Genomic DNA, 23174 nt, shown 5'->3' on the forward strand with positions numbered 1-23174 from the left:
TGGAGCTCTGTACCTCTTTAAGGGCTCAGGTCAGGGGCAGTGAAGGTTACAAGGTTAAAAATGTAGAGAAAGCTGGGTTACTGAGGTGAATAGAGGCTGAAATGGAGGTCCAGGTCCCTATTACCTTGTTTACTTTCCTTGAGGAATTGCTCTCTGGATTCTCCTTATCACAATATAGCAGGATTAACTGTCTAGCTAGGGTTTGGAAGGGTGGAATTCAAAAAATATCAGGCAGTCTTGTCACCACACCCACTCCTCCACAATTTAGAACTTCCCATTTCTTCACAAAATTTCTCAATGTCCTTGATGTTTACTAAAGATAAATTTACTCCAGAAGTTAATTCATTTTGCCAATTCCAGCTCCCCTTTGGCACTTGGGCACTTAGCCCCTCCTTGGTCTAAGCACTAATGACCTCTGTTTGCAGTCCCATCCTAGGCACTAGGGTGGAAGAGGGCAAGGAGATAAGCCACATAGGCACAGAAAACCAAGATGAAGGAAATAGATCCTTTGGGAGCTTACATGATGATAGCACAGTCCCCACATTCAAAGACTTTCAATTTCCTGAGATCACATACACAGAAAGCAGGTATAAAATACATTTAAGTGTATAATGCCATCCAAATTAAGGGAGGACTGAGAAGAAGAATTCCACTAATAATTGGGCTAGACTTCCTCAGAGAAAACTGAGCAAAAAACTGAGGCAAAGAGAATGGAGAGCATGTCCCATAACTGGGGGAGATACGGTCAGCTGGGGTAGAAGTTACTGGTGGGGCCTCCTGGGCTAGTCCAAGAAATATGCATTTGATCAGGTAACAGGAAGCAATGAGAAATCTGGAGGTGGTAGGGAGTAGGAGAAGACTAGAGGCAGAGACACAAGGTAGGAAGACAGTACTATAATCTGAGCAAAAGGTAATGAGGACAATGGGAACACAGGAAGGAAGAGATGGGGCTCATAGTGATTAAGCTGGATGCTGGCAGAGGAATCAGAGGAAGCCATTTTCAAAACTGTAAGCTTGAGAGGACAAAGGAGATAATGTTGGCTGAACAGAGTCAGAGCCATTTGGGTCATGCCTAATTAAGACTCTACCTCCTCGGGAACCGAGGCTTTCTGACCTTAAGACCCCAGCTTTTGCCATCACAGTCAGCCCAATAGAAAAAATACCTTTTATTATTATGAATAGTCTGTGATCATTTAATGGGGTGTAAAGGAGAATGCAGCAGAGATGGGGAGGCAGGAGTCGTGCTATGCAAGAGATGGGGAAAAAAGGATAGAAAATTTCTTCCCAAAACAATAAACAATAATGTGAACATGAATTATCACAGAGAAAGGGATTCCCCATTCACTATATACCCCTCCCCAACCCCTCACCCCACTTGAGGTTTTTCTCTTCTAGAGCTTCCAAGGCATCTGGAACTCATGGGGAGGAAGTGGGGTACAGTGGGTGGCCTCAAAGTTGTGTAAGTGTTTCCGAGCCTGAAAGACAGCCATAGAGGAAGAAAAAAGTTAAGACATAGGCTAAAGGGGCAGCTGGGTAGCTCAGTGGAGTGAGAGTCGGGCCTAGAGACGGGAAGTCCTAGGTTCAAACCTGGCCTCAGCCATTTTCCCAGCTGTGTGACCCTGGGCAGGTCACTTGACCCCCATTGCCCACCCTTACCACTCTTCCACCTATGAGACAATACACCGAAGTACAAGGGTTTAAAAAAAAAAAAAAAGACATAAGCTAAAGGGGACAGCTAGGTGGCTCAGTGGACAGAAAGCCAGGCCTGGAAAAAGGAGGTCCTGGGTTCAAATCTGGCCTCTGATACTTCCTAGCTGTACAACCTTGGGCAGATCACTTAAGTCCCATTACCTAGCCCTTACCGTTCTCCTGCCTCTGAACCAATACAGAGTAACGATTCTAAGAAGGAAGGTAAGAGTTTTTTTTGTTTTTTTTAATGGCATAGGCCAAGTAGAAGCATCTCAAGAATTCTCTCCCTCCCCTGCAAGGGTCTTCTCCAAAGGGAGAGAAATCAAACAAAACTCACCAAAAATAAGGCTAACTGCCGCCGCTCATCTGTACCAAGGTCCTCACCTGAAGAAAAGGGATCTGATCAAATCCACTATTATCACCCTTCTACAAAAAACACAAACATTTTAGCCCTGGAGTTTCTCCTCTCCCTATTTCTTAAGTCTTAGTCCCTTCAGGTATTCATATGTAGCTCTTTCAAGTCTCTAAGACTCACCCACACTCCAGGGGAAGTCACTTCCATGTTCTGCCTGGTAGGATCGGAGAACAGACACACACCAATCATCATCCACTTCCCAGCGGCTATATACAGAGGCTAGGACAGGGGTTGACAGGAAAGGCAGTCAGAGATGCAGATTCACCAGGATTCACCTCTAGCCCTCCTCCTAGTCTTTCCCTTCTCACCTTCTTCTAGCTGGGAGGAAGCCTCCAACCACTGCCTCACCACTCGAAGACTTTCCTCCCCCATTATCCTGGGGTACCTAAGAAAGAGACACACAAGGTGAGTGTCAGGGTCCCTATCCTTCCCTTCCTCTCTCCTACTTTCAGAGCTTTCCCCCTCCTCTCACCGGTGCTGGAGAAGCTTCAGCAGCAGGTTATTGCCACGGTTGGACATGATATCGCTAGGAACCCTGGGTATGAGAGGAAGACAGACCTAAGAGGAGTACAAATCTCAGTGCTCCCAGAGAGACAGGGCTGGGAAAATGGGAGACACACAGGGGAATGGAAGTAGATCTCACAACTCACGAAGTGGTGATGATCTCATCCTTGGTTCGCCGGATCAGTAGCACTGGCCCCTGGTACCTGGAGGAACAAGAGCAGCAGCCCATGGTATCAGAGGTCAAAACAAAAGCAACATTCTCCCCTCCCCTTCTACCCAATCAGCCTCCAGGCCCTGCTAGGGTGTCTCCTTCACCTGCATAACTGCTCAGCATTATTTAGATTCAGGTGCTGTCTCACTGTTCGAGTCACAAGGGTCCCTGGGATAGGAGAAGGGAAGGAAAGGAAGTTATTAAAGCCACAGAAATATCTCAGAACAACTCTCTCTGTGACAACACAGTCTGTGCCCTTTTAAGAAAGGGATATAGATTATTTCCACTAGATTTCAGGAATTCACAATTTCATCAGTGTGGGAACCTCCCTCCACCAAGCCAGATACCAGTCCTTCCATGCCATGGGAGATGATCTGCATGAGTTTGCTATGGTCACCCAGTGGCTAATCTTGTGGTGAAGGGCCTCAGAATCTCTAGCCCTTGAACAACAATAGAGTCTGTGGCCAAGCAATATGTGTTCAGCTTGGCAGGTCCTACTGGCATGGTCCCATGGCATACCAGGGGGCAATTCTATGTCTTGATGAAGAATTAGAAGAGGACTCCCTCCATACATAAGGACAAAATCACAGAATTCTCAGAGTCCTCTTCAGGCAATTGTCTTAAATGTCAGCAATCCCCCAGACCCTCCTTTTCAGAGATTTCCCCCTTCTAGTGGACTATCTCATTCTTCCTTTCCTCTCCCCCAACCCTCTCCATGGGTCCCCACTCACTCCAGCTGTCAGGCATGACTTTTAGGGCCAAAGGTACCAGGTCATCAAAGGAAGCATCTAGTATCACGGCACTAATCTCTGGGTAGGACATGGCAGCCCATGTGGCTGGGTCAGAGAAAAGAAGGCACAAATCAGGATAGAAACTGGAGTCAACCCCTTTAGTTCCATACTCCATGCCACTCATTTCATTTTAGTCTTTTGATCTCTTTCTACCCCTAATCCTCTATTTTAAATTACGAAAATCATATTATTCCAGGGGAAAGTAGGGGGAAGGAACCATTTCATTAAGGCTATCTTCATCATGAAGGGTATAAATACAAAAGCATATACTCCTTATTCCTAAATCCTATTATTTTTCTCCTGGTTTCTTCCCTATCTCAGTGATAGTCACACAATGATAGGGATAAAAGAGAGTGGAGAAGAGTATGGAAATGTGGATATTACCCATCCTTCTAGCCTCACAGGACATTCATCTAATCCCCTCCCATCCCTGGCCCTAAATCAGAGCACAATTCTGAGTCCATGAATGGGAGAAATTCTTCCTCCCTCTCTAGTTTCCTGCTCACCCCCACCATTCCTTTCCTAGCTTTGTAATCTTAAGCAAGTCATTTCCTCCATTCAAGAACTTGGATTTCTTCCTTTGTCTAATGAAAAGCTGGGACCAGAAAAATGGTCTCCAGAGTCCTTTACAAGTGAGAAAGCTCCAGAAGACCACAATGGGTAGGGATAGAGAATAGCAAAGGCATATGTAAGGGCATGGGGAGAGAGGTACCAGTAAAACCCCCAATGGACCAGGCATAGAGCACGATGTTCTGTGGCTGGAAGTTGAGGCGGTGGATAGCAAACTGGATCACCACATCCATGGCATTGGCTTCATTTTGAGGGAATGGAACCCCCTACAGGAGCAAGGTGAAAGTTAAATGACACTGCAGCCCCAAAGGCAGCACCTCCAACCAAAGTCAGATCCTTTCTCACTGAAATTCCCAAACTAGAGGAACATACTCCCAGAGCCTCTTAGTGAAGGTAAGGACAGATTGGATCACAGATATAGAGAAAGAAGATGATGGAAGAGGCAGCTCTCCTAAAGACAAAACCCTTAATATTTACTTGTTAACTCATGATATTTTTTCCCTATCTCTTTATAAAGGATAGATTTTTCTAAACTGTTTGGGATGCAGAAAGAACAAATATATGTGAAAGTAAGAAAAAGCCCCAAATTTGCATCTTCCCAATGCCTGACTCCGAACAATTGGACTCCCTCAGCAAACCCAATTAGGTGGGGAGATTTAAGGGCAAATGCAGGGCAAGGAGAGATAGTACCGAAATCCACAACCACCCTCTCCCAGGGGAGAATGGACATCCCCCTACCCCCAGCCTGAGAATGGGGAGGAAGAGGACTAAAGAGAGGCTCTCACCGTGCTGCCAGCAAAGCCAGGATGATTCCAACCCAGGACTGAATATCCCGCTGTAATACAGGGTTGGGGGAGGAAAAGGGGTGGAGAGGGAGGAAGACAGTGATCTGAATTCAGTGATCTCAGAATCCCGAGATCTCATAACCTGAAAATCACAAAGGAATGGAACACCTTCTGGGAGAAAGGAAGGGAGATAAGGGAAGTAGAGCAAAAATTTACGAGAGTTCTAAAACACTCCCAAATTTGAAAATGAATACTTCCAATATATTCTAGCACTAGGCAGGCAGATCATATGAAGGACTAGGGAGGAAAGAGGAGGGGAGCTGGAGGACAGAATGAAATGAACTACTTAACCCCTTATCTCACCTCGGAGTTCCTTGGAAGCACTTGCCTAACAAAAGGGCGCTATGGTGAGGGAACACCAAGAAGGGGATAATTTGGGGTACATTTATACCAAAGAGTGAGACATATGTTATCAGAGAAGAGATAAATTAGACCAAAAGAGAGTTAAGGAAGTGGGGCAAGAATCTTATCAGGGGGGTTCAAGAGGAAACAATCTCAGAAGGTAACAAAAAGCCAAGTACACAAAATAGGAACATAGACAAATGAACTGAGAAAGGAGGGAGTAGGATTAGATCAAAGGACAAAAAGAAATATAGGTATTAAGGGACAATTCAGAGGTCTCACCTTCCAGAGGAGTGGAGAGGCAGCCAACCTCATAGAATCCAGCATTCCCCTCGCAGCAGATCACCTAAGGGAGGGGAGGGAATCTTGTCTGGATGAGACATCTCCCCTAGTGCTCCTAAGCCAGGAGAGGGGCATAGCTAAGAGTCCACTGAGGTGACTGGATTGGACTCTTTAGACAAGAAGGCCACATTGGGGTTCTCCTTTAAGGAAGACAAATGACCTTATAGAGTGCCCAAAAATGAGATACAAAGTAGCTTCACATGTCCCCTAAACTCTGGGAGGAATCTAAATTATAGTAATTAAACTATCTAGCACAAAAGATAGCTCTCTGATGCTCTCTCCCCAAGTTTTCTTCGATACAAAGACTTCATACTTTTACTCTTTTACTCCTATTGCCCATTTCAGTGTTAGGGATCACTCTTTCCAAGGACCCTGCCAAGGGATTCAACTCTTCTAATCCTAGTCTGAAGTGGTATTTCTTTACCACAAGGAACATCACTTAAACTACACTGTAGAACAATCTGGCCAGTGGAGGGACACGGCAAGAAAATGAGACTGGGAGAAAGGAACCTAGGAGTTGAGTCCTGATTCAAAATTTACTAGCTGTGTAACTTCCAATAAGTAATGACCTCTAGACCTCTGGATGTTTTCTCTTATGCAAAAATGGGCTACAAAATCCTTTCCAGCTCCAATAATCTACAAAATATTTATGCTTTTGGGTCAAGGAAAATAGTATAAGCAGGTAATACCTGCCATTAGGGAAGCTGAGGCTGGTGGATTCTTTGACTTAGGGAGTCCTGAGCTATCTATCTATCTATCTATCTATCTATCTATCTATCTATCTATCTATCTATCTATCTATCTATCCATATACATATATTATACTTTATACTATTTAGTAGTATGCTATACCCATTAGGAGTCTGCACTAAGTAAAAAAATTAAAATTGATGGTGGTAATAACAACAGATAGTTCTTCAACATTTTACAAACATTAGTCCCCATTTGATACTCATAAAAACTTTGTGAGGGAGGGGAGAATATTATCCTCATTTACAAGGAGGCAAACAAATGTTAAGTGATTTGTCCACAGTCATATAGCAACTAAATTTCTGAGTTTGTATTTGAACTCAAGTCTTTCTGACTCTAGGTCCTGTGCTCTATCCACTGTGCCACCTAAACTGTCAATATGACATCAATATATGATGGTGGGTAAGGGATTAGGGAACCCACCATCCACCAGGCTGCCTAAAAAGCAGCCCAGATCATAAACAAAGCAGGACAAAGCTCTCATGCCAATCAGCAATGGGACTGGACCACAAGTGACCACTGCACTTCCTAACTCTGGTGGGAAAGGGAAATCCAGTCTCAGAAACAAAAAAAAATAAATGTATGCTTTTGTATTCTAGTTTTACTTGTGTATACCCAGTATCTGGAGACTTTAAGCTCCACAAGGCCAGGAATCATCTGTATTTTCTGTTGCTACCTCCTAAGAACCCAGCAAAAACTATTAATGAGTCAGCTACGCAGTAGGCAGATACTCAATAAGTATTTGCTAGACTACAGATAATGAATGTGCCATTATGCTATAATTCTAGAATCTATGGGATGATTTAGAGTTGAAAGGGACCACAGAAATCATTAGGTTCCATGGGTCCATTTTGCAGATAAGAAAACTCTGCTCTAGAAGGATTAAGTGACTTGTATAAGATCACATAGTAAATTCCAAACCATGAGAAGAACTCAGGTCTATTGATTCCCATTATACCACACTGTCCCTAAGATAACTTCCTGAACCTTGCAATTCATATTCATCCACTAGTTTTTCTACATCAAAGGGCCCTTTGGTCAGAATAGGATGTTGAAAGAAGGACAGAGGCAAAGGAGAAATCTATTTCTCTTTGCTTTTCTCTCAGGTTTGTTCTTGTTATAATTGATGTGAGTAAAGGTCATCAAGTCCAACCTCTTCATTTTATAGATGAAGAAATTAAAAGTCAGAGAGATTAAGTGACTAGTCTACAGTCCATACATTAGTAAGTATCTCAGATAGGATTAGAACCCAAGTCTTCCTAACCCCAAGCCCAGCACTCTGTGCTACAACAAGACCAATACCTAATCCCGATCATACCCTCCTACTCCCAATTTCAACTCACCAACTTCTGTCCTGGAGGTTCTGGTGTGCTTCTCCGGTCAATAAACATAGTGTCAATCTCATTACCATCACAGGCCACCAGTTTGGCTCGGCGACCATTAAACTGAGAGACAAAGGGGGAAGTGTACTCAGTCTAGAGATGCCAGAGTTGAGGTAGTAAGGCTTGAGAATTGTTCAGGAGAGAAGGGCAGGTCAAGAGTGCCTCACCTCTTCTACGAGCCGAGCCTGGCCCTGCATAAGCATGGGCATGAGGGCCTTCTGGAGCAAGTACACAGAACCAGGGTACAGCATCCTTCGCCCCAGAGTATGTGCAACAAAAAAACTATGAAAAAATATAGAGGAGACGTGCATGGGATTAATTCTATAGGAAGCACTCTGAACCTCTGACTCTGAACACAATAAACTCCTAATCATTAGCAAGCTATATCCTTTCATGGAACAATTTGGAATAGCTTGGCCTATTATCTGGTAAAGCATCTAATGTTATTACCAAGTATCCTACCAGCATTCTTCTAACTTCATGAAATGGAAACCCTAATTAATTACCAAAAGGCATCCCTCTTCAAAAACCCAAAGTCTTACTCTTCCCATCAGTACACTCACCAAACAATCACATATTTTAAGATTCCCAGTCTCCCCCCAAACCAATCAACAGTCTCATCACAACTCCAGCACATCCTCCATTACACAGGCCTGACTGAAAAGTAGGGAGTAATTAACTCCCAGCAGCCTATCTCATACATAAAAAATGAGAGAATGGAGCTAGGTCTCTAAATTTTATGAACCCAGGTTTCCTCCTTCACAGAGAACCCCATTCCCCAATTCTCTACCTGGCAATCTGACAGGGAAGTTTCTTAACCCGGTTAAGGAAATTATCAGCTGTCCCCCGATGTAGTGGTTCAGTTCGAAGCAGAGATACACCTCTGCGAGAGAGACCATGCTGAGAATCCTTCCTGAAGACAGGAGACATAGCAAGGAAGACACCAAACAGGTTTGGATCCAAGGTGCTAAGATGCCTGAACCCCTAATGGAAATGGTATCTGAGAAAGGGACATACTAAGAAGTGACTGAGAGGCAGGGGGCAAGGATGGATGGGAGAAATGGAGGTTAGAGGAGAGGAGGAGGCGGAGAGAAGACAGAGATGTAAAAGGGGAGGACAACTGAACCCCTAAGAAGTAGGTATGGGAAAGGAGAGTAAGGGACTCACCTGCTACTGGGGTCTTCCCAATGGAAGTCAACAGGCCAGCTCTTAAAATCAAAATTGTAAACAGCCAGTTGCCTCTATTGTTTTCAAGGGAAGAAAAAAAGGGAAGAAAATAATAAGCATCACCATCATTAATATCCTCTTAATTCTAAAATGGATGTTAGGTAGGTATCTCAAATTCAGCAAGTCTAAAACCAAACTCATCATTCCCTGCTCCCCCAACCCACCTTCTTCCAAACTTTCCTGTTTTTCTTGAGGGCACCATCATCCTACTAGTCATTCAAGGTTTGGCATTACATTCAACCCCTCACTCTCTCTCACGCTACATATCCAATCACTTGTCAAATCTTATTGTTTCAACCACCACAATTTCTTTCACTCAACCCTTCTCTCTACTCACAGTCACCAGTCTAGTTCAGGTCCCCATACCATCTCTTCTAAACTATTTTAAGGATTTTCTAGGTCTATCAATTGGAGAATGACTGAACAAATTGTGGTACATGTTGGTGATGATTTCAGAAAAAACTGGAAAGATCTGCAGGAACTGATGCAAAGCGAAATAAGCAGAACCAGGAAAACATCGTATACAGTAACAGCAATATTATGGGATGATCATCTGTGAAAATTTGGCTATTCTCAGCAATGCAATAATCTGGGATAATACTGAAAGGCTTATGACAGGGAATGTTATCTACCTCCAGAGGAAGAACGGTTGGAGTCAGAGGAAGGTGGATCAAAGCATACTATCTTTCACTTTAATGTATTTATGGCTTTATTTTGGGTTTTGGTTTTATATGAGTTTTCTCTTACAACAATAACCAACATGGAAATATGTTGCATAATAGGGTTTTGCATAATAAAAATAAAATAAACAAAAATAATTTAATTTTAAAAGGAGCTTTCTAATTGGTCTCTCTGCTTCTGGTCTATTCCCTTGCCATCTTACCAAAGTGGTTTTCCTAAATACTCTCTTAATTCTAAGTTAGATGTCATGTAGGTCTCAAACTCACTAAGTCTGATTGTATTGCTCCTCTACTCAATAATAAACCTGAATGGTTCCCTGTTACCTTTAAGATCAGATAAAAGCTGTTCTGTTGAACTTTGAAACCTATCTGTTCAACTAGATCAGTGATGGGCAATCTATTCCCCATGGGCCAGATCCAGGCCGTAGTTTGCCCATCACTGCCTTAAGCAGTTCTCTAATCACTACATCTGGATGTGGGGGTGTAGTGATTAGGGAATTGAACTAGATTAATACACTCCCTTTCCCACTTTCTACCATCTAGACAAATTCTTTTTTTGGATATTCCTCACAATTTTGGAGTAGCAAAGTGGTGTAGTGGATACAGCAGTGAGTTTGGAATCAAGATGACTCAATCTTCCTGAGTTCAAATCTAGCCTCAGACTTTTACTAGTTGTGTGGCCTTAGGCAAGTCTTAATTTAACCCTGTTTGCCTCAGTTTCTTCATCTATAAAATGAGCTGGAGAAAGAAATGGTAAATCTCTCCAGTATTTTTGCCAAGAAAACTCTAAATGGAGTCACAATGAATCAGTCATGACTGAAATGAAATTATCAGGAAAAACTGCCCTGATATCTTAGATCCAAAGGGAAAAAAAGAAACTGAAGAACTCCACCAATCACCTTTTTTTTTAAAAAAAAACCCTTAACTTTTGTGTATTGGCTCCTAGGTGGAAGAGTGGTAAGGGTGGGCAATGGGGGTCAAGTGACTTGCCCAGGGTCACACAGCTGGGAAGTGTCTGAGGTCATATTTGAACCTAGGACCTGCTGTCTCTAGACCTGACTCTCAGTCTGCTGAGCCACCCAGCTGCCCCCACCAATCACCTTCTGAAAGAAATCCTAAAATGAAAAGTCATAGGAATATTACAGACAAATTCTAAAGCTCACAGGTGGAAAAGAAAATACTTCAAGCAACCATAAAGAAACAATTCAAATATTATAGCGTTCCAACTGAGATCACACAAGATTTAGCACCTTTCCACATTAAAGGAGTAGAAGGTTTAGAATAGAAGGGAAAGGAGCTAGGATTACAACCATGAATCATGTACCCAGCAAAATAGTATAATTCTTCAGGGGAAAAAAATGAGTATTTAATGAAAGAGGATTTTCAAGCATTCCTGATGAAAAGATGAAAGCTAAATAGAAAATGTGACATCTAAACAGAAGATTCAAGAAAAGCATAAAAAAAGTAAACATGAAATAGTAGTCATAAGGGATCAATACAGTTAAAACTGTTTACATTCCTACATGGGAAGATGATACATGTAACTCCTAAGAACTTGATCATTATTAAGGTATGCGTGAATTATGTTGGAATGATCTCCAAAAAAGTAAAGGGGAAGAGAAGGGAAGGATATACTGGGAGAAGGGAGAGGTAGAATGGCAAAAAAATTTCCTCACAAAAAAAAAGAGGTATGCAAGGTATACTAGGAAAAGCTTTTACAATAGAAGGGAAAAATTGGGGATGGCAGGCAATGCTTGAACCTCACTCATCTAAATTGGTTCAAAGAAAAAAGAACACACACACAGATACATACACACATACAAGTTGTATATAGAAATAGGAAAGGAGGGGATAGGAGAAAAGGGGGGAGGGATTAAAAAAAGGGAGGGCAAATTTATGGAGGCATTTGGTTAGAAGCAAAATAGGCTTGAGGAAAAACAGGGCAAAAAGGGGAAAGAGGGGAGAAACAGAAGAAAATGGAATGAAGGAAAAAGCACAATGATCATAATTATGAATAGGAATTAGATGAGCCACCCCTAAAACAAAAGCAGAGAGAATGGATTAGAAACCAGAATCCAACTGTTTACAACACTTAAAACAGAAACACACACACAGAGTTAAAATAAAAGGCTGGAAAAAAATCTAATGTTTCAAATGAAATAAAAAAAGGTAGAGGTGGCAATTATAAACTCAGATAAAGCAAAAGCAAAAATAGACCTAATTAAAACAATCAGGGAAACTACATTATGTTAAAAGACACCACAGATAGTGAAGTACTATCAAAAGATTTTATAGCAAAATTTTTACATGATAAAAGCTTCATTTCTCAAATATATGCCAAGTACAGAACTGAGCCAAATTTATGAAAATAAGAGTCATTCCCCAATTAATAAATGGTCAAAAGACAATTTTCAGAAGTAGTCAGAACTATCTGTAGTCATATGAAAAAATGCTCTACATTACTACTGATTAAAGAAATATAAATTAAAGGTACTACTTTCACACCTATCAGAAATGACAAATGTTGGAGGGGTTAAGGGGAAAATAGGTATACTAATGAATTGCTGGTGGAGTAATGAAACTGGTGTTTCTAGAGAAACAATTTGGAACTATGCCCAAAGAGCTATAAAACTATGCATAACTTTTGATTCAGCAATATCCCTACTAGGTCTATATCCCAAAGAGATCAAAGACAAAAGAAAAAGACCTATATGTACAAAATTTTTTCTAACAGCTCTTTTTGCAGTGGCAAAGAATTGGAAACAGAGGAGATGCTCATCATTTGGGGAATGGTTGAACAAGTTAAGACATGATTGTGATGAAGTGCTATTGTGCTAAAAGAAATGATAAGAGGGGTGGTCTTGGAAAAACATGGTAAGACCTATATGAACTGATGCAAAACAAAGTAAGAAGAATTAGGAGATCACTTCACATATTCACAACAATGTTGTAATGATGATCAACTGAAAGACTTGGCTACTCTGATCAATACAATGATCCAAAACAATTCTAAAAGATTTGTGATGAAAAAATGCTCTCCATCTCTAAAGAGAGAACTGATGAATTCTGAATATGAACTGAAGTAAAATTTTCTCACTTTATTTTCTTACTTTTTAAAAAAATAGGGTTAGTATGGAAATTTATTTTGCATGATTTCACATGCACAACTGGTATATAAACTGCTTACCTTCTAAGTGGATGTGAGTGGGAATGGGAGGAAAGAAGAGAATTCAGGACTCAAAATTTAAAAAGAAAGGAATGTTAAAAATAAAGAAATAATAAATTAAAATGTTAAAAAAAAAGAATAAATGATTCTCCAGGTGTGATGATGCAAACTTGTTATCTCTGGCACCTGGTTCATGAACTCTTGAGCTTGGAGTTCTAAATTGCAATAGGTGATAGTCAACTGTACTATTAGCCACCACAAGGGTGAGGGGGTAGGGTTTGGTACCACCACAATATGTAAAGATGAGTAAACTGACCCAGGTCAGATATATGGCATACTGTAATCAGTAGTGGGATTGAGCCCATGACTGGCTCTTGTATTTCCATCCTGGTTACAAAAAGGAAATGAGGAAGAGGAGAGAGAAAGGAAGAAAAAAAGGATCCATTATAGGTAAGGTGAGGGGCAGGATAGGACAGACAGCAATATGCTAGGTAGATGGTATAATGGAAAGAACAATGTATCTGAAGTTAGAGGTCATGTGTTTGAATCCTAATTCTGTTCCTCATTAGCTGTGTGACTTTGGATAAGTCCCTCCACCTCTGATCTATAAAATGAAATCTACGAAATTAATTAGATGATCTTTAAAGTCTCTTCCAGCTCATACTTTCTCCTTCTCTATTCTTATATGTCACCTAGGACCATACCTTATTCTCTAAGGAGTTATTCCTGTGAGTCTCTTCTAAAATGGTAATGAACTGGATATAGTGGGGGTTGGTCCAACGGCCAATGCCTGAATGAGAGAATGTACAAAGAAAAAAATCTGTTAGTCTGAGAGAAAAGATGACTGGATTTTGAGAATAGGAGCTGAGACTATATAGAAAGAAAAGCAAAGTTAAAAGATAATGGATAGAAACCAAGAATTTCAAGATAAAAGTCTTGGTTCATGGGAAAATAAAGAGAAGCTGATCTTATCTCACCTTTTAGTTCTTTCCCACAAGTATTTCCTTCTTTCTGACTTCTTCAGAGTCTGTCTGTCTGTCTGTCTGTCTGTCTCTCTCTCTCTCCCTCTCCCCCATGCTCAGGTCTCCCTTATCTTAATAATTCATGTGGCCCTACTTATGCTAGATTTCTTCTTCCTTTCACTGTCAAATTTCTTCCTCGACTTGACTACTAAAAATTTGGGTTTTCTAATTTCTGTTTATAAGATTGCTGCTATCCTAGTTATTAGTACCAAAACCTCTTTGATGAATTTTTATCACTTCCCTTTGAAATGTCACTTGCATTCATCCATCTCACTCTCTTCTATTCCATCACTCCAATTCAAGTCTGCATCATCTCATCATTACAACAATCTTCTAACATCCCCCTTTAATTTATCACATTAATCTTCATAAAGTATTATTCTCATCATTAGTCTAATTAATAAAATCCAATCTGGACTTTCAAGGGCCTTGTATAATCTGATCCCAACCTACTTTTCAGGCTTTATTTCACATCACTTCCCTAAAAACACTAATCAAACCAATATCCTCATTGTCTCCTAAATGTATCATTTACTATCTTACCTCCAGTAATTCATATTTTTTCCTGGGAACTATGATGTCTTCTTCTATCTCTTCCATTTATCTAGATCCTTTCCATCCTCCAATTCAAGTTCTATCTTTTCTGAGAATCCTTAGTTAAAATCTCTAAACAATACCTTCATCATCTGTACCACTCATTTTACATTTATTATGAACTACCTTTTACTATTATCTTTTCTTTCACATATATTTTATCTCCCCAAATGAGCTCTAACTTCCATGAGGGAAGGATCTCACCTTGTGTTCCTCAGCATCTCTCTATCCTTCCCCTCCCCTGGCCTACCACAAGGGCTGAACAATAAATATCTGTCTTTTTTGGATCACTCACCTCGAAGACAGGCCACACCTGCTAGTAGGAGTAGCAATGTCCCAGCATAGTGAGAAAACGGCACCACCTTTGACATACATAAGTAACCTGAGAAGAAAAAAAGATCTGAGTTCAGGCTCTGCCTTCTTTGACTGCTCCTCCCCTCTCTCTTAAGGCTAACTTGGGACATTTGCTGGCCATTCTGGGGAGTATTACCCATATTTACTAACAGAAGGAACACCCTTCTACTCCCTGAGACAAGCTTCTCCATACCACCCCAAACCCCACCCAACCATTTAACCCCACACTGACCTTTCCTGTACAAGTAGAAGAAAGCCAGAGGAGAGGTATAATAAGAGATGGACCAGAGGACTGAGGCCTACAGTAGAGAAATAGACAATCAGCTTTTTTCTTTCACTTTGTTTTGACTATTCCCCCATTTCCAACTCTGGATTTTGACCAATCTGGAGTAAGTCAGGTATATACTACATTCCATACTATCAGGAAAAGAATGGTAGAACAGACCATGTTGGGAGCAGGGGGAAGAGGCTGAGTCGTGAGCTTTCTATATCAGAAAGTATGTTCCATTTTGCCAAAAATGCATTCTTCCTAGAATGATTAAAAATGGTGATGAGAAGGCTAAAAGATACTGTGCAAACTACCATACAGAGAAGTCAAAAAGTTGGAGGAAAGGAAAATAAGACATGGAGTAAAAGGGTAAAAAAGGTAGGGATAGAGAAGTGTATTGGGGGGGAAGTCAGCCAGCCTTAAGAATATCATCTGCTCAAATTCAAATGGCAAAGCCTCTCTTTTTCTATCATTTGTTTGGGTCTTTTCCATCATTACTACTTGAAACCATTTCCATTCTGGTTCCCAAATGACAGTGTAAATGATGACATGGGAACCCTAGTGGAGGGAAGAACTGTCATAGAAACAAAAGATGCTTAGTGGCTGGAGGAGATAGATCTATGGGGACCATAGTATTCAGTACTTGGGGAAGGTCCCAACTGAGAGTAAACATGTTTTCCTCATGACCCAAGCTGTGCCCTGAGAAAACTGCATGGCATACCAGAAGGTGAGGAAGAACTCCTCAGCTGAGGCTCTAAACCATTTGCTCAGAACTTAATCAGGTATCTAGCCTGGGAAGGGGTTGATAGAGCATAAAAAGCAACTGGGTCTGGAGAGGAAAGTGTACAGAGGCCCAACTCACCATAGCCAGGATGCTGTCAGCATGTTTCTCCAGAGCCCGGGGCTGATAATAGGACTCCTGCAAAAATAGCCCAGTCAGGGACCTTTCTTCTACCATTTCACCCCCATTCCAGTCCATCCCACTTCTTTTCAGAGCCTCAGGCCCCTATTCTCCCATCCCACCCCTCAAGGAGCTCCACTCCTCTTTCGACTCCCAAGCAGAGGGTCTGCTCTTCCCCAGAGAAGACCCCTCAAGATCTGACTCCCCTTCTCTGTCACCCCAATCCAAGGAAATAGGAAATAAAGAGATAAGACTGAAGAAAGCAAGGAATGACTTTTGACCCCTTTCACTGAAGTCTAGGGAATGGATGAAACCATGGGGGGGGGGGGACGAAGGGGGGACTAAAGGGAGAGTAAAAGATATCATGGAGAAAGCGGAGGCTTTTTATGAATTAAGAATATAGACTTTGGGAAAGCCTGAAAATATGGGCGAGATTGTAAAGAGACCGAGTGTCTGTAACAGTGAACGTAATTAGGGAATAGATATTAAAAATTCTCCCCCACTTCTGGAAATAGAATTGCCCTGTGGGGCTCTGTCCAGCTGAGCGGGAAGGAGGGGGCCACTGGGCAGAACCAACACTGCGATGGGGGGAGTGGTACCGATAAGTTAATTCAAGGAAATCATTTTGAGAACGAAAAGTCGGAGTGGAATAAAGGAAAAACACTGAAACGGAATAGGACAAAGCGACAGCTCTAGCAGAGACATGCTGAATTTTAGGGCCTCTCCGTTTCCCATTTCTACAACATCCTTGCAGGGTCTTAGACCTCGTAGCACCTGGGGTCCGGCGTGAACATGACAATATAGATGGGTGGGGGTGGAGATGGAGGTGGGGGGGGGATGGGAGGGGGACACATTTAAAAAAGCAAACAAGACAAATGAGAAACAAGAGAGAAGTGAGTGGATGGATGGAAAGGGAGAAAGGAAGAAAGGCTCACACCTATAAGCACGTAAGTTACACAGGAAAGACCCAGGTGCGCAGTACTTGTGCGGAAATAGGCAGGCTAACAAGCTCCCCCCAATTCCAACTATGGGTGCTTCCGGGGGGCAAAAGCAGCAACGGGTTTGGGCCATACCAAGACTCCAGCCGGGGGGGGAAGAAGGAGAGACTCACCCAGGAGCCAGCTGGGGAGGTGGTGATGGCAGCTGGCGTTCCGGGAACGCTAGCCTGGGCCCTTCCTGGGTCCCTCTCCCGATAGACCCGGTAGAGCCGGGGACCTAAGACGCAGCTCAGTAGCTTCGCCATCACCCCGGCCCTAGCCGCTGCTCCTCCAGCGGCAGGTTACTCCCCACCCCCCCAGTGGCCCCGCCTTCTCCCTAGTCTCTTGGGTGTTACGTACTTCCTTACGTCACCACGTATAGTACTGGCGTCCCCCTTAATCGCTTGAGCCGGGACTTATTTATCAGTTCTGGGAAGGATTTCACGCTACCTTATTTTTTCTGGGCACAGCTGACAAGGTAGAGAGGGAAGGTTTAGGAAAAGACCGGACTTGACAGCCAGGATTGAGCTTGGAGCCATTCAAATTCAGTAAGCAAAGTATTAAGTAGGGCTGTGTGCAAATCACTTTGCTATTGGCACTCTGATGGATACAAAATTTAGGTTAAGCCCGGCTGTGTACGAAGCACTTTACTAGATGCTGGGAAGGATACAAGGTTTAAATTAGCCCGGCACTGTGCAGAACTATTTGTTGCAAAGAATACAAACTTTAGATTAGGCACAGTTTCTGTTCTCAAGTACTCAGACATCCAACGCTTAGACTGCTCTTCCTTCTCACCTCCCCTTGAAACTCTCCTGTAGCCTTCAAGATTCAGCTCAAGTACCATCTTCTACAAGTGGTGTTTCCCACTTGGAGTAGATGAAATATTTGGTTCTACCGAAACATTTAAAAAGTAGTAGATAGGGGGCAGCTAGGTGGTTCAGTGGATAGAGAGGCAGGCCTAGAGACGGAAGGTCCTAGGTTCAAATCTGGCCTCAGACACTTTCTAGCCGTGTGACTCTGGACAAGTCACTTAACCCCCATTGCCTAGCACTTACTGCTCTTGTGCCTTAGAACCAATACACAGTATTGATTCTAAGAGGGAAGATAAAAAAAAAAAAAGTAATAGTGACTGAACAAAATTGTGGAATTGAAGAAAGAACCATGAAAACAACAGTTGTTGGGTGGGAAAGATAGAGAACCTTATCTGAAAAATTTGTAAAAGACAGATGAAGAAATAATTTCTACTAACAAAAAGCTAATAAATGAGATTTAAATAGCAAATCTTTCAGGGGGAAAAAGCAGCTACTTGGAGAAGCACAAACTAATTGACATCATAATAAGCAGAAACTTCCAAATTATTTCCAACTAATGAAGACAAAATTTTTGGAATACTCACCATCCCATTCTCATCGCAGAGATTTCCGTTTAGTTTATATCAATTTATCTTTGAGAAGGAATGATTCACAGTTCTGGTCTCAATACAGTCCAAAGCAAAAAAACAAATTGGAGGTTGAATTTGATATACTGTTAAAGCTTTCAAAAACTATAACAAGGATAAAACTTGGTTGACAAAGAATAGCTGAGCATCACTCATTTATTTCACTCTGTTCTGATAACAAATTTATGTGATACTAAAAATGCTACATAAATTTTAAAAAATTAATCTATTTCAAATCATATATATGCATGACAAAATTATTTCCTCTTATATTAAATATGGAGTATAGGTATGCTTACTGAAAGTCAAAGTGTACAGAGGACATAAAAAGTGGAAGACCTCTTTTACAAAAAGTCTTTCTTGGGACTCCCTGGCAACTGGTGTCCTTCCTCTCTTCCATAGGCACCTTTTGTTTGTTTTGGTATATACATATTATTCCCCCCCCCCACCTTATTCCTAAGGCTTGCCACTCTGCCTGGAACATAATTAATTCATAAATGCTTGTTAATTGGTACAGAGGTAATTAAATCTATTCAAATGTAACTTGGGAATGTACAGAGCATTTGAAAACTTGTCCTTTCTGATGTGGGCACAGAATATGAGAATGGCTAAGCACTGAGGGAAGGTAGTACATGTAGATAATGTAGCAATCTCCTTCTTGGCACTGAACAAAAAAAGTGGATGACTGGATGGGTCTTTAAAAAGGAAATGACCTCACCTTTTGGTGTTCTTCTCTTCCAAAGATCATAAAAAGAACTGTTAGAAGTCACTTTTTGTGAAAGATGGTAAAAGGACAACTTGTTCTCTTCTACACTTTTGCATCCATGCTGCAGTGGGCACATGGCAGCTAAAGCCCTCAGAAATTCTGATCCTGGGGTTTGGGCTGATTTTTTTCTATTTTTTTTCTTTCCTGATCTTAGATAAATGAGTACCAATCATATACTTAGGTAAATGAATATCAACATTTGCATGAAAATGTCCAAATTTGGATGCTTGTGGGTTAGAGAGGTTCTATGGTCCCAAGTCCTTTGGTTGGATCTTATTAGCAAGTGGCAAAAGGAGTCTGGAGTGTTCTTAGAGCAGATGACCGTCATGGAGAAGATGAATCCAAATCCCTGACCAACATTGTTCAAAGACACGGACCAGTAGTTGTTTGGGTGGACAGGGCAGAACCAAAGTGAAATGTAGAATATCTATTTAGTAGTTCCACAAACTGCTTCAATTCCAATGTTTATGATTTACTCTTTCTGAAGATTTTAACAATAGTTATATTACTGATTGCTTAAGTTTTATCAATGCATGATGAGTCTTTTGTGTCTTTTAGCATTTCTTGCGTGTAGGAAATAAATACCTGTCACATATCTGATTTATATTGTGATTCTTCCTTTTGCAGAGATCCTAAACTTGAGCCAAAGACTGAGCTGTACGAAGAATTTCTCAAGGGCACTGAAGTAGGAGTGTAAAAAGCCAAAGAATATGAAAGAAAGGAGCCTAATTAATTTCAATAGATGCCAGGCTTCTCCAGGATGAAACCCAGTATAGATCACCATGCACTGAGTCCACAGCAAAGGTATTCCTTAATGGAAAAGAAGATTGCCCCATCCTCCCTGAGCCCATCATTTCTATTTTCTGCCTCTTACCATCCTTGTATCTGAAATATATTCACACTTTTTTTTTATTCTTACCTTCTATCTTAGAATTGCTACTAGATTGGTTCCAAGGCAGAAAAGCAATAAGGGTTAGGCAATTGGGTTTAAGTTATTTACCCTGAGTTACACAGCTAGGAAGTGTTTGAGGCCAGATTTGAAATCAGGACCTCCTGTCTATAGAACTGGTTCTCAATCCACTGAGCCACCTAATTGCCCCTATTCATTTTATTTTGCTCAATTCTATTATCTTCTGCCTTGAAACCAATCCAGTAGCAATTTTAAAACAGAAGGTAAGGGTTAAAAAAAAAGAGTGAATATTCTCTAGGCACAGGGATGGTAAGAGGCAGAAAATGGAATGAGAGGAACATTGCCAGCTAGTTTGGCCGGAATGTAGAGAGTTTGGAAGGAATAAATGTAGAATAAATCTAAAAGGGTGAGGTCATCACATAATACAATGTTTAACATATATGCCATGTTGTCCATGTTTAGCAATAACAACCCCTCCTGGGTTCAAGGAAGATGGGACAATCTTCTTTTCCATTAAGGAATACCTCTGCTATAGACTCAATGCATGATGTTTAGTACTGGGTTTCAGACTTTTTCCAAAAGAATTTGTCACTAGAGCTCTGTTCATCTCAGGCAAAACTTTCATTAGGGTTATTAGAGAGAGGTGGCTTGGGCTTATAGTAGTGGAGTTGCTATTGCTTTTTGGGAGTAGATCTATCTTCCCCCAGAGTAGTGGTGGATTTTAGAGGAAAAAGGAGGAAAAGGTCAAGATCCCTCTACCCCATCCCCTAGGCTAGGTTGGATATCTCTATACAGGCAGAAACTGATAGAATTCCTCCTGATGAGTATTCATTGGAGGGAGACAAGTGCCCCTAGCCTTGGACCATGGTTCTGGCTGATATCATTTAGTGGTCAGGGCTTCCAGCCCCCATAAGCATCTTTGGCTTTGGATATGTGCAGGTACCTGGACCTGGGCCTAATCTGATGTCATTTGGTGCCTCACTCAAAGGTCCAAGGGTTCCAGCTCCCATAAAAGCCCTTGGCCTTGGATATGTACAAGTACCTGGACCTAGACCTAGTCTGATGCCATTTGCTACCTGACTCAAGGGGGCCCACCCCCTATCACTCTGAGCCAATCCAGTTAAGTACCCTGAGTACATTCATTCTTCACCTCCACCTATTGGCATCCTTCAAGGTTTGGCAAAAATGCCCCCCACCCCCGGGGGATGCTTTTACATATCCCTAGTTATCAATGTCTTCTCCTTCCTCAAATTATCTTCCCTTTACTTAATTGTATATATTGTGAATACTCAGTGTGGCATAAGTTCCTTTTGCTCCTAGTTTGATGTCTGGCACTTAGTAATCAGTAAGTTAACAAACACTAATTCAGTTTTTACTATATGCTGAAAGATGGAAAAGGGGGGTTTTATAGTTGGGTGAATATATTAATATTTAAAGGTGTGGTCACCAAGGAACTGAATAAATACCAATTCCTAAAATGATTTTAGTAATTTATTTACAAAATATAGGAGAAAGTGGAAGTAGAGAGATGAGAAGAGGGTAGAATAAGAGATCTAACTTAACAAACTAGATTTGTATTCAAGTCTGGGTTTTACTCCAGCAGGGCTCCAGAGGCCAAGCCAGAGAGGCTAAAAGTCAATTAACAAGGGGTTTAGTCATCAGGGCTTCTCCCAATCAAGGGCCTCTCTGGAGACTAAGGTAGTCAGCCTTCTTCATTCACCACGTGTAGTTCTAAGAGAGAGATTTAAGAACAGTCTCACCAAGATCTCAGGTCCAGCAAGCAGCATCTCCAACTCATCCTCCAACTCCAAGAAACAAACAAGACTTACAGGAAGTTGTCACTCCCTTTTAAAGAGGCTTCTTTTGTGTCACTTCCTATGCCTTCCTCTTAGTTTACGTGTCCATTCGCAACAGATGCTTTTCTTAGGACTGCCCAGGAGGCAGTCAATAAATTTTTATTCCTCATTCACTCTAGCACAGGTGGGTCACAGACCTGCCAACTTGTGAATTAAGTGGGGATGTTCTCACCTTTGGTAATCAAATCTAAAGATAGACAGGGAAGATTTAATTTCATTATCACAATGCCAAGCACTGTGCTGAGTGCTGAAGATACAAATATACAAATGGCCTTTTTCCTCAAGGAATTAATATTTTGCTGAGGAGACAACATGCCAACAAATGTGTATATGTAAGATTATATAGAGCATGAAAGGTAATCACAGAGGGAAAGATATTTGTAGTTGTAGGGAACTAGAAAGGCTTCTTGCAGAAGGGAGAATTTGGACTGTTTTTAGAGAAGAGGAAAGGGTAGAAAATATTCCAGGCCTGTAAGGACTGCAAGTGAAAAAGAATGGAGGGGACAGCTAGGTGCTCAGTGGACAGAGAGCCAGGCCTGGAGGCAGGAAGTCCTGGGTTCAAATTTGGCCTCAGACAATTCCTAGATGTGTGACTCTGGGCAAGTCACTTAACCCCAATTGCCTAGGCCTTACTGTTCTTCTGACTTAGAACCAATACTTATTATCAAGTCTAAGACAGAAGGTAAAGATGAAAAAGAGAGACAGGAAAAGAGAAAGAGAGATTGAGAGAGACACAGAGAGAGAGAAGATGGAAGATATCGACTCCAACCACAGAGATCTGTCTTTGGCCCTATGTTGATTTTATTAGTGATATGAATGAAAACATAAATGTCATGTTTTTCAGATTTACAAATAACCCAAATCTAAGAAGAATTAACAAACCGAGATGATAGTCAATATTCTTCCAAAATCATTTCAACAAACTAGGATAGTGGAATGAATATAATAAAATTTTGAGAGGCCAAGTTCCACCAGGATTGAACCTGGTCTGCATGCATGAATCCAGTTAAGGTCAAACATACCTAGTTCTCTCAATCAAAAATGTAATCTCTTTTTCTCCCTCTCTCTGGCTCTTTAATTCCCTCATTTTATAGCCCCAATGAGATTCATCTAAAGCTTAGATTTCTTTAAGGTCTAGGATCTGCCCAAAAAGGAGTGAAATGGAAAGCTATTC

The 23174-nt window shown here is 41.4% G+C and overlaps 1 protein-coding gene across 1 annotated transcript; it reads right to left on the reverse strand.

The window, feature by feature from the left end:
• Nucleotides 1–1151: 1151 nt before the first annotated feature.
• ABHD16A (abhydrolase domain containing 16A, phospholipase) lies at nt 1152–17311 on the reverse strand. Its single transcript, XM_044673862.1, has 20 exons — nt 17165–17311; nt 16015–16071; nt 15117–15183; nt 14826–14912; nt 13619–13704; nt 9009–9082; nt 8632–8754; nt 8009–8123; nt 7803–7904; nt 5650–5713; nt 4966–5015; nt 4323–4446; nt 3551–3655; nt 2924–2987; nt 2755–2811; nt 2577–2639; nt 2413–2489; nt 2225–2323; nt 2027–2073; nt 1152–1475 (listed from the first exon to the last, which is right to left on the reverse strand). The coding sequence occupies exons 1-20, from the start codon at nt 17294–17296 to the stop codon at nt 1392–1394; spliced, it is 1677 nt and encodes a 558-aa protein (XP_044529797.1). The 5' UTR covers nt 17297–17311; the 3' UTR covers nt 1152–1391.
• Between the last annotated feature and the right edge of the window lie 5863 nt (nt 17312–23174).

The sequence above is a fragment of the Gracilinanus agilis genome, chromosome 4, assembly GCF_016433145.1.
Source record: "Gracilinanus agilis isolate LMUSP501 chromosome 4, AgileGrace, whole genome shotgun sequence".
Taxonomy (NCBI): Eukaryota; Metazoa; Chordata; class Mammalia; order Didelphimorphia; family Didelphidae; genus Gracilinanus; species Gracilinanus agilis.

Coding starts and splice junctions, on each gene's coding strand:
- ABHD16A (XM_044673862.1), bottom strand. CDS start 17,296: ATGGCGAAGCTACTGAGCTGCGTCTTAGGTCCCCGGCTCTACCGGGTC. Junction 7,905..8,008: donor AGGCTCGGCTCGTAGAAGAG/GTGAGGCACTCT, acceptor TTTGTCTCTCAG/TTTAATGGTCGCCGAGCCAA. Junction 2,640..2,754: donor GATGAGATCATCACCACTTC/GTGAGTTGTGAG, acceptor TCTCATACCCAG/GGTTCCTAGCGATATCATGT.